This window comes from Sarcophilus harrisii, chromosome 4 (assembly GCF_902635505.1).
Source record: "Sarcophilus harrisii chromosome 4, mSarHar1.11, whole genome shotgun sequence".
Taxonomy (NCBI): Eukaryota; Metazoa; Chordata; class Mammalia; order Dasyuromorphia; family Dasyuridae; genus Sarcophilus; species Sarcophilus harrisii.
Window position 1 is genome coordinate 299,594,755 of NC_045429.1, and position 13,587 is coordinate 299,608,341.

At 37.5% G+C, this 13,587-nt stretch overlaps 1 protein-coding gene across 4 annotated transcripts in view; it reads left to right on the forward strand.

Annotated features, from left to right (window-relative positions):
- The window catches only part of MGAT5B (alpha-1,6-mannosylglycoprotein 6-beta-N-acetylglucosaminyltransferase B), a 122,586-nt gene that overhangs the window by 30,820 nt on the left and 78,179 nt on the right, over window positions 1-13,587 (forward strand). For all 4 annotated transcript variants that reach the window (XM_003768680.2, XM_031965555.1, XM_003768679.2 and 1 more), the window contains one exon: window positions 5,948-6,089. In XM_003768680.2, coding sequence (XP_003768728.1) covers window positions 5,948-6,089 — 142 coding nt within the window. The remainder of the gene's footprint in view (window positions 1-5,947; window positions 6,090-13,587) is intronic.

Genomic DNA, 13,587 nt, shown 5'->3' on the forward strand with positions numbered 1-13,587 from the left:
GGGAAGGAATGATGGGAAAGAGAAATTCCAGAGACAAATATTATAGGGGACACATGAGAGGACACATTCCCTTCTATCAGGAGTTAGACGCAAAAATTGTCTGCTTTAGGAGAATGGGAAAAGATTGTTTTGTAAGGAGTTACCTGTAAGGGCAGTTGGGTTGTTCAGTGGATAGAGTACCAGCTCTAAAGTCAGAAGAACTCGAGTTCAAATTAAACTTCAGATATTTATTAGCTGTGTGATTCCTTAACCCCAATTGCCTCAACAACAACAATAAAAGTTGCCTGTAACTTTTCTTCAAGAACAGTGGGTATTTGTCATATCATTTTCCCTAAAGATAGGGAGGACAGACCTGAAGGAGCTAGTCTTTCTCCTTAAGGAAGGGACAACTTTCTTCCTAGTCCTTAATTCTATTCACTCAGCAGCAAACCAGTTGCTTATTACCTTGCTTTACTTCATCCCTGTGCACTTAGGGGCAGCTAGGTAGCACAGCAAATAAAGCCAGGAAGCTGTTGCTGTTCAGTTATTTTCAGTCATGCCAGCTCTTCATGACCCCCATTTGGGATTTTCTTGACAAAAATCTTAAATGGTTGGCCTTATCCTTCTCCAGCTCATTTTACAGATGAGGAAACTGAGGCAAACACATATAAGGGATTTGCCTAGCTAGTAAATGTCTGAGGCCAGACTTGAACTAAGGAAGATGACTTTTCCTGACTTTAAGTACAATTCTCAGAAAGAGCTGACTTCAAATCAGCTTTAAAAACTTCCTAGTTGTGTGACTATGGACAAGTCATTTAATCTCTGTTTTTCTTAGTCTCTTCAACTATAAAATGGGGGTGATGATAGCCTTCTCTTCCCAGGGTTGTTGTCATTATCAAATGAGATAATAACTGTAAAGTGCTTAGTAGAAAGGCTGACCCATCATATTATATATAAGTACTTAATAAAAGATTTTTCCCTTCTCTTTCCTTCTCCATGAGGTAGTGCTGGGGCTGGTCAGGAGTAATTTATGTCTGTTTTATATTCAGGCAAGATGAAGTCTGAGAAATCGGGCAACTTCTCTAAAATTCAACAGCTATTTGGTGGCAATGTCAGGGCAAGAATATAGGATTTGGAAGTATGAAGATAGTGGAAAGAAGACTAAGTTTTAGCATCAAAGGGCCTGAAATCAAACCCTCTTTGCTACTTACTAGCCATGGTTATCTCTAAAAGCAAGGGATAGGATTAAATGATATTTAAGACATCCTCTTTTGACTCTAAGTCCTACTATCTAAAATGTATTCTCATTGTCCTATCCTGTGTGTGATATATCTGTCCTTTTCTCCCAGGTCCATCTTTAGATGTCTTTTTTACCATTTTCCCAAAACCCATACATAGAGCTCAACATGAATTTGTTTATTAGAACACTTACATTTATTTAGAAATTCTTTGGCTGATCAACTATTGGGTTTTATATTTGAGAAGTGCCTGGAGCTGAAGTCTTTTGGGCTTATAAAGTAGGATTGTTAAAAACCCAAAGAAAGATTTCACTAATAAGGCATGACTAAAGATATGGAGTCATGCACCAATGCACCACACACACACACACACACACACACACACACACACACATATCCACTACTAAGTTTGAGTAGTGATTGGAAAGGAAAGGAAATGCCTGAGAATCATGAAGCTGTTTAATGGTATTTGGTTTCAAGTGCTTTGCTTGTTTTTTAAAAACATGATCTCTTGCATAAATGGTCTCTATCTCTAGCACGATGTGGGAAGTTTCTTTTTTGATGACCCAGATCTGGGAAAGCTTTGGCTTTGTTCCCATTCTTCCCATACTGTCAGTGAGCTGAGTTATCCAGAAAAATGCTCAAATTTAGGATAAATATATTCTTTCTTTGCAACCTAGACTTGAGGAAGAAGGACAAAGGAGGGATATGCTAGAATGAAGGCTTCAATGTGTAGGAGGAACAAACAGAAAAATAGCAAAAACAAGGAAAATAAACAACATAACAACCCTCTTTGAAGGAACTACTAAATTTGGGAGAACAAAGACTAAGAGTTTCATTTTGAAAGAATTGAGTTCAAGATCTAGATAATTTGGTCCTTGTGGTAGATAATGCCAAGTCTTTGAAGTTCATAGCAGGGTCTCTGTATGTAAAGAAGTGAGTTGAACAGGAGCAGCAGAAGATAATGCTTCCTGCAAAGTCACCAGTCTTATCACTGGTCAGGGAAAGGTATCTGTGTCATCAAGCACTAGTGTCTTCTGCCTCTGAACCAGGATCTCCTTCTATAGAGGTAAGACCAGTTAGGAGAGGGAGGAAAGTGGTCTTTGCCTGCTAGGTGACATAGGGGATAGAACTTTGAGCTTTGAGTCTCTGCAGAAGATCTTACTTCAAACCCAGTTTCAGATACTTCCTGACTGTCTGAGTTATATAATCTCTATCTGCCTAAGTTTCCTCAAATGCAAAATGGTTGTTGTGAGATACAAATAAGATAATATTTGTAAAGTGCCTAGCATAATGCTTGGCCCATAGTAGACACTTAATAAATATCTTTTTTCTACCCTTATTATAACTACAGGTTTTGAAAAGTTTAAATCCTTCTTCTGTGGGGTCTGGTTAGGCACTTTCAGCTCTCCTTTATTACCAGAAAGAAAAACCATCTCCCAACAATGCTACTTCTTGGTCCTCCACTTCCTTCTCAGGCAGGAGTGGTCCAAAGACCATTGAGTCTTATAATACCCAGTCAATAAGATCAATAAGTTCTATAGTAATCAAAGGGAGTGATATTTTGCCATTTTTATGTCAGTGCTCACTCTGCTATGGCCTTTGTGTCTATGCTTAATTGATTTTAGTTGCTAATTGGGCCCAAGCTGGTACCTATTGCTTTTGCCCGTGACCCATAATCACTACATTGGCACCTATCCCACTATGCAGGGTCAATTGCTACCCTACTGTATTTTGTGGGTACTGCCCCTGCCTTTTTGGGCTAACATCTTCCACTACTTGGGCCTAAGCTCTGATGACCTTGTTGGGATCTTATTCCAGGGCCTAGCTTTGACTCTTATGCTAAACAGAGTATTGCTATGGATATGTGCTGCTTTTCATCCTTTACCTTCCAAGGGCAAAGTAGGATCCTTGTGTAGAGCCTGACTTTTCTTTCCTCATCCCAGGACAGAACCTTGCCACAAGCTTGTAATATCACTGCTAAAGCCTAGTTGCCCATTCTGCTAACCTAGGTGCTGGTAGCTCAGAAAATGACAAGGAATTCTGGTCAATCATGATGAGGCTTGAGTTCCTTTTCCTCTCAATAATTATCCTTCCTATCATGGAAAATTGCTCCTGCTGCCAGTAGGAGGCAGGAGCCCAGGAACTCCTGATATTTCTACCTTAAAAGATGGCCATCAAGACTAGGTTTATACAACTCAGAATTATTTATCTATGGTATATGCAAATAGTAACTACTTTTGCCAAAGTAGGGGATTTGAGTGCTAGGGCTTGACTTCTGCAGGTGCCTTTTACTGGAAGGATTTGGGCTGGGGGGAGAAGGGGAAGGAGAAAGAGAGAGAGAGAGAGAGAGACAGAAAGAGACAGAGACAGAGAGAGACAGAGACAGAGAGGAGGAGGAAGAGGAGGAGAAGAAGAAGAAGAGGAAGAAGAAGAGGAAGAGGAAGGAGGAGGAGGAGGAAGAGAAAGGGGAAGAGGAGAAGGAGAATAAGAGGAGGAGGAGAGAAGGAGGGAGGAGGAGCGGGCAAAGGAGGGAGAAGGAAGGAGGGAAAGAGAGAGAGAAAGGGAGAAAAAGAGTATTACAGTTCTCAGTTCAAGAATGAAAATGGAAGCTGCCTTTTTTAAATTTTCAAACTGCAATATCCCCTAATATCATCAAATCAACTTGGGATATAATGGGTACATTTGTTCTTAACTCCAATTCCATAAAGGTCTCTGGGTTCCTGGGGAGAATCAGGAAATTTCTTTTCATATGTCTTTTAACAAAGTCTACGTGACACAGCTTCTAGTGTCTTCCCAAATGCCACATAGAAAGTCCCAGTTTTTTCACCACACTTTTTCAAATGTTACAGTCTTGGGAGAAGAGATTGGCCTTGATCTAGGACTATTAGCTGGTAGGCCTACAGATCTCTATCATCAGTCATCTATGCTCCAGAAGTCATTAAATTAGGTCTATCCTTTGATTTAACAATTGCAGTACTAGGCCTATAGTCTCAAAAGATCAAAGAAAGAGGAAAATAACTCATTATGTTAAAAAATATGCAACACAGTTCTTCATAGTAGGAAAAAAACCCCTGGAAACTAAGGTACCTACATATTGGGGATTGTCTAAGGCCAATTTGTGGTACATGTTTGGATTAGAATATCACAACACTATCATTGCACCATCAAAAAATGGTGAAAACAATGGTTTCAGAGAAACTTGGGAAAATTTATGTGAACTGATAATTAAATGAACAGAATAAAAGCAACTTTTACTATAACACCAACATTGTAAAGAAAAACAACTGAAAAACTTGAGCACTGACAAATCATGATTCCAAAAGCCTAACTAATAATGCAGTCTGCTATGGATCCCTTATAGGGAAGTTGAGGGACTTAAGTTGCAGGATGAAATACACACTTCTGGACATCACCAAATGGAATAATTTGTTTTACTTGGTTATCTTCATTTGTTACAAGAATTATCTTTTTTCTTTTTCTTTTTTTCCCCCAAGAGCAGGGAAGGTAGGTGGGGGAAAATGTCTGTTTTATTGTTTTTTTTTAAACAAAAATACCAAAAGTTATATAAAAAGTAATAAATTTAACAATTAGTAAATTGTTCATCAATAACCTTGGAGACACAAGTTTCAGTAGGGTGGTAGTATTGAAACCATATTGCAAGTCGAGAGGTGTATGGAAAACAGAGGCAGAAAGTGGTTTCAGCCCTTCTGTTATATGGAGGGAGGTAACTTCTGTTATATGAGATGTGAGGTAGGAGGAATGATTTTAAATTTTGCTCAAGGCATTCAAATGAAGACATTAGTATTCTGTTCTACTTGGAGTTCACCTACACTGTTTTCAACTGGGGACTAAGTGAGGCAGAGGAAGGAGCACTGACTTGAAACCATAGCTACTCTTTTGACTTGGTATCCTAAGGATTTGCCTGGCTTGAAGTTGTCTAATCTCTCATTTTTTATTTAACTCCCTCATGTTAACATTTAATGCCCTCCAGAACATATCTCCAACTTGTTTTTCCAGGTATTTCCTGTCACTTCCTTTCATATTACTCTATATTCCAAACAAACAATTTCTAGCTGGCCTCTGAACTCAACACTCTATATGCTACAATTCATTTCTCCTTCCATTTCACCTCTTAGAAGCTTTAAATCCTACAGTGCTCAGCTCAGATAACACCTTTATCATTCTCTGATCCCTTTAAGGGCTCTCTTTCCTCAAATTCTAGCTTTTTTCTCATACATGAATGTGTTGTATTTTCCCAGTAGAATGGAATCTCCTTAGGAGTAAGAACTGCTTTCCTTTCCTTTCCTTTTCTTTTCTTTTTGTTTTGTATTCTCAGGACCCAGCACATCTTCTTGTATAGGGTAGACACTGCATAAATATTTGTTAAATGAATAACTGAAAGATCCATTGCTATTCTCTTAATTTTTCCTTTTCCACTTAAATTACAAAAAATACAACTAGTCAGGAAAATATCCATTGGTTCTCTTAGAGAAGCCTACTCTACAAGGGAAGCTGAGTTTGGAATTATAGATTATGTCCCAATTCTACTTATAGTTATTGTGTTGCTAAAGAATAGTTCTCAGTACAATAGGAGTACGGAAAAGGATTCCATGCAGGAGAGCTCAGACATGTGCCATCTCTGTTTTATCCTGGTCCCTATGAGCCAAGTTGCTTCTAAATAATCATAATCACTTGGGCCTAATTCTGTTGAATTTTCTTCTTAACAGTTATTGGTGCATTGGAGTCCCGGGTTGTCCTACGCAAGATGAGTGACCTATTGGAGTTGATGGTGAAGCGCATGGATACAATGGTGCGTTTGGAGAATGGCAGTGAATTGCACAGGGGAGATAAAGGACATATCATAGATAGGTGAGTTCCAGGGATAGGGCTATATGACTCCCACCTTAGGTTGTGATGTCTATGAATAGGTAGACCATGAGAGGTGTGGGAAAGATTCAAGCTCTCTACTCTCCTTTTAGGAGAGGAATTCATTCATTTTTTTTTTTCCTGAGGCAATTGGAGTTAAGTGCCTTGCCCAGGGTCACACAGCTAGGAAGTATTAAGTGTCTGAGGCCAGATTTGAACTCAGATCCTCCTGACTTCAGGGCTAGTGCTCTATCCACTGCTGCCCTGAAGAATTCATTCTTTTTTTTTTTTTAATAGCCTTTTATTTATAGGTTATATGTATGGGTAACTTTATAGCATTAACAATTGCCAAACCTCTTGTTCCAATTTTTCCCCTCTTTCCACCACTCCCTCCCCGAGATGGCAAGATGACCAGTAGATGTTAAATATATTAAAATATAAATTAGATACACAATAAGTATACATGACCAAACTGTTATTTTGCTGTACAAAAAGAATCAAACTCTGAATAATGTACAATTAGCTTGTGAAGGAAATCAAAAATGCAGGTGGGCAAAAATATAGGGATTGGGAATTCAATGTAATGGTTTTTAGTCATCTCCCAGAGTTCTTTCGCTGGGCGTAGCTGGTTCAGTTCATTACTGCTCCATTGGATGATTTGGTTGATCTCATTGCTGAGGATGGCCAGGACCATCAGAACTGGTCATCATATAGTATTGTTGTTGAAGTATATAATGATCTCCTGGTCCTGCTCATTTCACTCAGCATCAGTTCGTGTAAGTCTCTCCAGACTTTTCTGAAATCATCCTGTTGGTCATTTCTTACAGAACAATAATATTGCATAATATTCATATACTACAATTTATTCAGCCATTCTCCAACTGATGGGCATCTACTCAGTTTCCAGTTTCTAGCCACTACAAAAAGGGCTGCCACAAACATTCGTGCACATACAGGTCCCTTTCCCTTCTTTATGATCTCTTTGGGATATAAGCCCAGTAGTAACACTGCTGGATCAAAGGGTATGCACAGTTTGATAACTTTTTGAGCATAGTTGAGGAATTCATTCTTAACAAGAGTGAATGTAACACTAGATATTTTCACTAAGGTCTGTTGATTTTAAGTATCATTCATAGTCATAAAAAAGTAAGATCTGGAAATCAGCTCTGTTGCTTACTTAAGGACACTTTGGTCAAATCACTTCTCTTTTTCTAGTCCTCAGTTTCCTTATTTGTGAAATGATGGCATTATTCTCAATGACCTCTGATGTTCCCTCCAGTTTGAAATCTATGACACTCAACCCCTTCATTTTGCAGGTGAAGAAACTTGAGACACAAAGAGGAGAAGGGGTTTGCCCAACATCATATTGCAATTTAGTGACATAAATAGGACTAAAACTTGGATTCCCCAACTCCTTTTCTAATTCTCTTTCCACTGCATTCTATTTGTTCCTTCTACTATCCAAGATTGAATTGTTCTATTTTATGCAAATTTGGGGAAAACCCATGTTTCAGTATTTTATTCTATGGGAAAACCAAGAAATACATGACAGAATAGATGTGTTTTTATAAGCATATGTCTGCCTATACATTGGTATTCAAAAAATAAACTTACTTAGCATAGTGAGGAAAGCACTGGATTGGAAGTCAGTTGACCTAAAGTCTGACCTTAGCTCTTCCAGTGTCTAGTTCTGTGATTTAGGGTATGTGATTTCCTTCTTCCAAAAATCAGTTTCTTTATTTATAAAACAGGCATAATATTGTGTATTTCCTCTGTTCAGATGATTCCCAGGTTTATATGTTTAATCATCTTTTTCCTAAGCTCTAGTATTACATCCCCAACTGTCTATTGAACACTTCCAACTGGAAATCCTACAGGCATCTCAAGCTCAATATGTTCATGACAGAACTCATGATCTTTACTACCAAAACGTTCTTCTTCCTAATTTCCCTCTTCATTCATACTCTCAGACATTCAAATGTGCAGTTTTCTTCACATGTTCATTGTCCCTTTAAATCCATTTGCAATCATTTGCCAAGTTTTATCAATTCTACTTTCACAATTTCTCTTGTATTTTCATTCTTCTTTCCACTCAGAGAGGTACCAGTCTAGTTCAAGCCTTTTTCACCTCTCGCCTTGACTAAATTCATTATCTTTTCACACAAATCCTCTCTTCTTCCTCACTTCTCTGGTATTGCTGAAGGCATCATCATCATCCTCCCAGTCACCCAGGTTTTCAACCTAGTTGATATCCTCACCTCCTCATTCTTTGCCATTGCTCTTATTCAGTAAGTTGCCAAATCCTATCATTTCTATCATTGTAATATTTTGGTACTATATGCTCCCTTCTGTCCTCTGATACTGCCATTACTCCAGCAGAGGCCCTCCTCACCAGACTATATACCTTGGACTATTGCTATAACCTCCTGGACAGCTTCCCTGACTCATCTCTCCCCACTCCAGTCCATCATCCACTCATCTAGCAAAGTGATTTTCCTAAAGTGCAGGTCTAAACATAAACATAACATTCACCCCTCCTCCACTTAGTAAACTCTATTATTTCCAGGATCAAATGTAAAATTATTTGACTTTCAAAGTCCTTAATAACTTGGCCCCCTCCAACTTTTCCAATCTTCTACTTTCCTCATATACAATGTATTCTATGAGCCAATGACACTAACTTTCTTGTTATTTCCCAAACAAAACACTGCATCTTCAAATTTTTAAATCTTTTCCCTAGCTGTTTACCTTACCAGAAATGATCTTTCACCTTATCTCTGCCTCCTGGCTCCCTTCAAGTCTTAACAAAAATCTTACCTTCTTAAAGAAGTCTTTTCTGGTCTCCCTTAAAGGCTAGTGCCTTCCTTCTGAAAGTAACTTTAATATATCCTGTAAATACTTTGATTGTATGTATTTTGCATTTTGTCTCACTAAGTAGATTGAAAACTTCTTGAGAGGGAGCAGCTAGGTAGTGCAGTGGATAGAGCACAAGCCCTGAAGTAAGGAGAGCTTGAGTTCAAGTCCGATCTCAGACCCTTAATACTTTCTAGCCATGTGACCCTGGGCAAGTCTATTAACCCCATTTGCCTCAGGAAAAAGAAAGAAAGCGAGAGCAGGGTGTTTTTGCCTTTCTTGGTGTCCCCAGTATTTAACATAGTGCCTGGAGCATCATAGATGCTTAAGACATGCCTATTGATTTGACTTGATTCCAGACTCCCTTTCCAGGCCTATTACAATTAATTCTCCTTCACAAGCACTATGGCTCAGCTCAAGTGACCTACTTGTTTCTCTCTTACAACATTCTGTCTCCTGTCTTCATGTCTCAGCACAAAGACTCACATTACCTCCTATAAACAGATGCTTCCTTCCATTCCTGATCCCTGAACATTTTAGTGCTGTCTCACTTGGAAATTGCTTATTTATTTATTTATTTATTTCTGTGTTTATGTACCCATGGTTTTCCCCAGCTTAATATTAGCTTGAAGGCAGAGACTGTTTCATTTTAGTGTTGTATACCAAGACCCTACCACTGTGCCTGGCACATAGAAAGCCTGTAATAAATGCTTGTGGATTAATTGCCATAAAGGGTTGTTGTGAGAATCAAATGAGATATGTTAGTCACCTAGGTTTGGATTGAAATCAGAAACACTTGGGTTCAAATTATGCCTTTTGATAATAACTGTGTGTTTCTGGGCAAGTCACTTTACCTAAGCCTCAGTTTTCTCTTCTGTAAAATAGGGATAGTAATAATACCTACTTCACAGTACTGTTCCAAGGTTGACAGACAACATATGTACAATGCTTTGCAAATCATAAAGCTACAAATGCTAAGTAAACCATAAATGCTAGCAATTATCATTATTGTTACTATTAGTTAATATATTTTTAAGTCACAAAGGATAACATACATTTCAATTATTAGTTGTGTGACCTTCAACAAGCTAATTTACATATTTGAGCCTCAGTTTCCTTATCTAAAAAGATCTAATACTAACATACCTATCTCCGGGAGTTGTTCTGAGGAAATCTTTGCAAATCTTAAGCTTTAAAAACTATGTAGAGATTTGAGATATAATTAGGTTAACAAAATTTTTGTAACCCACTAGGCAAATGATACACATTCCCCCTGACCCCTAAACTCAGTCCCAGTGTTTTTTGCTTTGGAACATTGATAAATCTGTGCCCATAATGTTTCTGGAGACAATGCTAAACTCATGGCCTCTATTCTTCAACAGGACTATAGTTTACAGGACAATGGCAATTCTTGCTGAAGTTCAGCAGTGATCAAGGCAATTCCATGAAACTGAGTATTAAAAATATCTAATTATTCTTATTCTGGTCTGTGATTTCTACATCTCTCTAACTTATTCCTTTTATCTACTTTTCCCATCATTCTGCCACCTTCTCTTCATAGGAGTTGCTTTCATGAGTGGAGGAGATTTTTTGAGGGGAAGGGTCCATGATACCGCTTAATTCTAGCCTTAAAAAAATCAAAACAATTTATTGTGATTATTGGAACCTATCAGAGCTCATTGATGGAACTGTACATTTCAGGGACAAGATGCTCCTAGTTTCAGGATGATAAATGATATGTATGAACACACATACATATTTATGTATAACTTATGGACTTGTGTCATTTTGGAGTAAAAAGAACTTATTAATTATTTGCCCAAACTATTTTACTGATGTTCAGAGACCCCATGGTCACACAGTTGACATTCATATATTCATTTAAGTTGAGAAAACACATTACTTACAATATTCATTTGTACATATTCTGTTTGTTGTAGTTGTTTAATTATTTAGTTTTATCATCTGATTCTTTGTGACCCCATGGACCATATCATATAATACTATCCACGGGGTTTTCTTGGCAAAGATACTTGAATGAGTTGTCATTTCCTTCTCCAGTAGATTAAGGCAAACAGTGGTTAAATGATTTGCTCAATGCCATATAGTTAGCAAGTTTTTCAGGCTATATTTGAACTCAGGTCTTCCTGATTCCAGGCTCAGCTGTATACACTGAGCTACCTAGTTGCCTACAATATTCTTTATAGATATTTATGAGCATGTTTTCATCCCTAAGAGAGAAAGGCAACTTGAAGACAAGGACTGTTTCATTTTATCTTCAGTGCTTGGCACATAGTAGGTACTTAATAAATAGTGATTGGTTCTTAACAACCTTGTATGGTAGGCAATGCCAGTATCATAATCCTTTATGAGTGAGGAAACTGAGGTTCAGTGAGGGGAAGTTACTCACTTAAGGTCACAAAGTTAGTGGCAGAGTTGGGACTAGAACTTAGATCTTCTGCCTCCTAATCCAGTAGAGTTTGTATATTCCCATTTCTTGGACCCCTCCATAAATACTTTTAACTGTACAAAGCAGAAATAACTGCTGATAACTAATAACTAACTTGTTATATGCTGCATCTTGTCCATTATTGGTGATATTTTGTTTAAGTCCTCAGATATCTTCTCCCCTACGTCTATACATGCTTCTAACCTACCTTCTTTGACTGTAAACTGCAGTGTAAATTAGTTTTAATATCAACCTAAACAATGAATAATTAAGAAGGTAAATCTGCTACAAAAAATTTATATTATGAATTCCATAGCCAAGTAGCAAGGTTCCTCTCCATTGGTGTGAATGATTAAACTCTAACTCTGTGTATATTTGTCAAATGTCTTCCATATTCACAGAATCTGTGGGGGATGGAGTAGAAAGGGAGACAAAAGAAAAGAATATATGACTCCTGGCCTCAAAATGCTGACATCCTATTAAAATGTCAATTAAACAATTAGACAAAGTCCTGACATTCTGTTAGGAAGAAAATATACATATATATATATATATATATATATATATATATATATATCAGAGAACAATTAGGCATGTAGAGCAAGCAACATATGAACAAATGCAAAATAATAAAGTTCTCCCTTTAATCAATGATAAAAGCACTAAACGTCAGTTTCTGGTTTCAGAAGGCTTAGTTAAAATCTAGTAGAGGAAAATAGAACAGAAATAAATATTTCTTAAGCATCTACTATGTTCAGCATACTGTGCTAACTGTTGAGGATACAATTTTGCCGCTGTTCAGTAGTGTTTAGCTCTTCAAGACCTCATTTGTGGGTTTGTTTTGTTTTGTTTTGTTTTGGCAAAGATCCTGGAATTATTTGGCATTTCCTTCTCTAGCTCATTTTACAGACAAGGAATTGAAGCAAACAAGATTATGTGACTTGCCAAGGGTCACACAGCTAGCAAGTATCTGAGGCCAGATTTAAACTCATGAAGAGGTCTTCCTAATTTCAGGACCAGTGCTTTATCCTCTGGGCCATTTAACTGCCCTGAGGATATAAAGAAGAAACAAAACAGTTTCTTGAGGGGCCTATATTCTAATGGGAACATATAGAAATTGTTAAATAAATATATTTGGAAAAAGTACAAAAATATTGTTAATATGTGTTAGAATCCTAGTGTTAACTCAATGGAATTGATAGAAACAATGCTTATGTAATTGGTTCACACACTAGAGCTCACACCTTTAAGAGAGTTTACACATTAGCTCACACATTAGAGTTCACAAGTTGGGAGATTTCAGGATTCAGTATGAGAGTTTATACCTCCCACAATCCCACTCTCTCAGAGAAGGAGTCAACCTTTGGGTTCACACCTTTAAGAGATCATATATAAGAAGCTCTCAGTCTCAGCGAGGGTCAGTTGGAGTTATTGAGAGCCAGGAGTCAATGGAGAAGTCAGAGAGTTGAAGAGATTGAGAAGTTAGAGACTGCAGTCAGGAAGAACTAGGGATTCGGAAGAGGAGAACCAAGATTCAGAGAGAGCTGGAAGCTGAAGCTGGCAGACAAGCTGTAAAAGCTCTTAGAATCAAGGAGGAAGATACACCTCTAAGAAAACTAACCAGGCTATTTTGAAGGAGATAATAAAGGATTTAAACTTTTAACTCCTGGCTGTATTTGAGGTGATTATTACATTGAACTGAAACTAAGGCTGCCTCTAGAAGTTCCCCCAGGAAGAAGTTCTTCCAGAGAGCAATCATATTTTAGAAAAGAAGAGCACTACAAATATGAACTTTAAATATAAATTAAAGAAGTTTCAGTGGTTTGTGATCTTAGCCAACTTAAAAATCTCTGGAGCTCCATTTTGTTATCTCTAAAATAAATTGATTATTCTGAGATGATTGCAAAGGTTCTAAATGTTCTAAATTGTGATTCTTTAAGTCTGTTCAGTGCTATTTACCAAGAACTTTGGGAAACCACCAGTCTTCAAAATATTCCCTAAAGATTATGGGAAGATCAGCATACTATTAATAAAGAATAGAATTGGTCCAGCCATTCTTGAAAGCAATTTGAAGTTATGAGAGCAAAGCAACTGATATGTACACATATATTCTTTGAGTCCACTGCTAGTCACATAGCCAATTAAGTTAACAGTAAAAAGAAAGGCCCTGTACATCAAAATATTTATAGCAGGACTTTT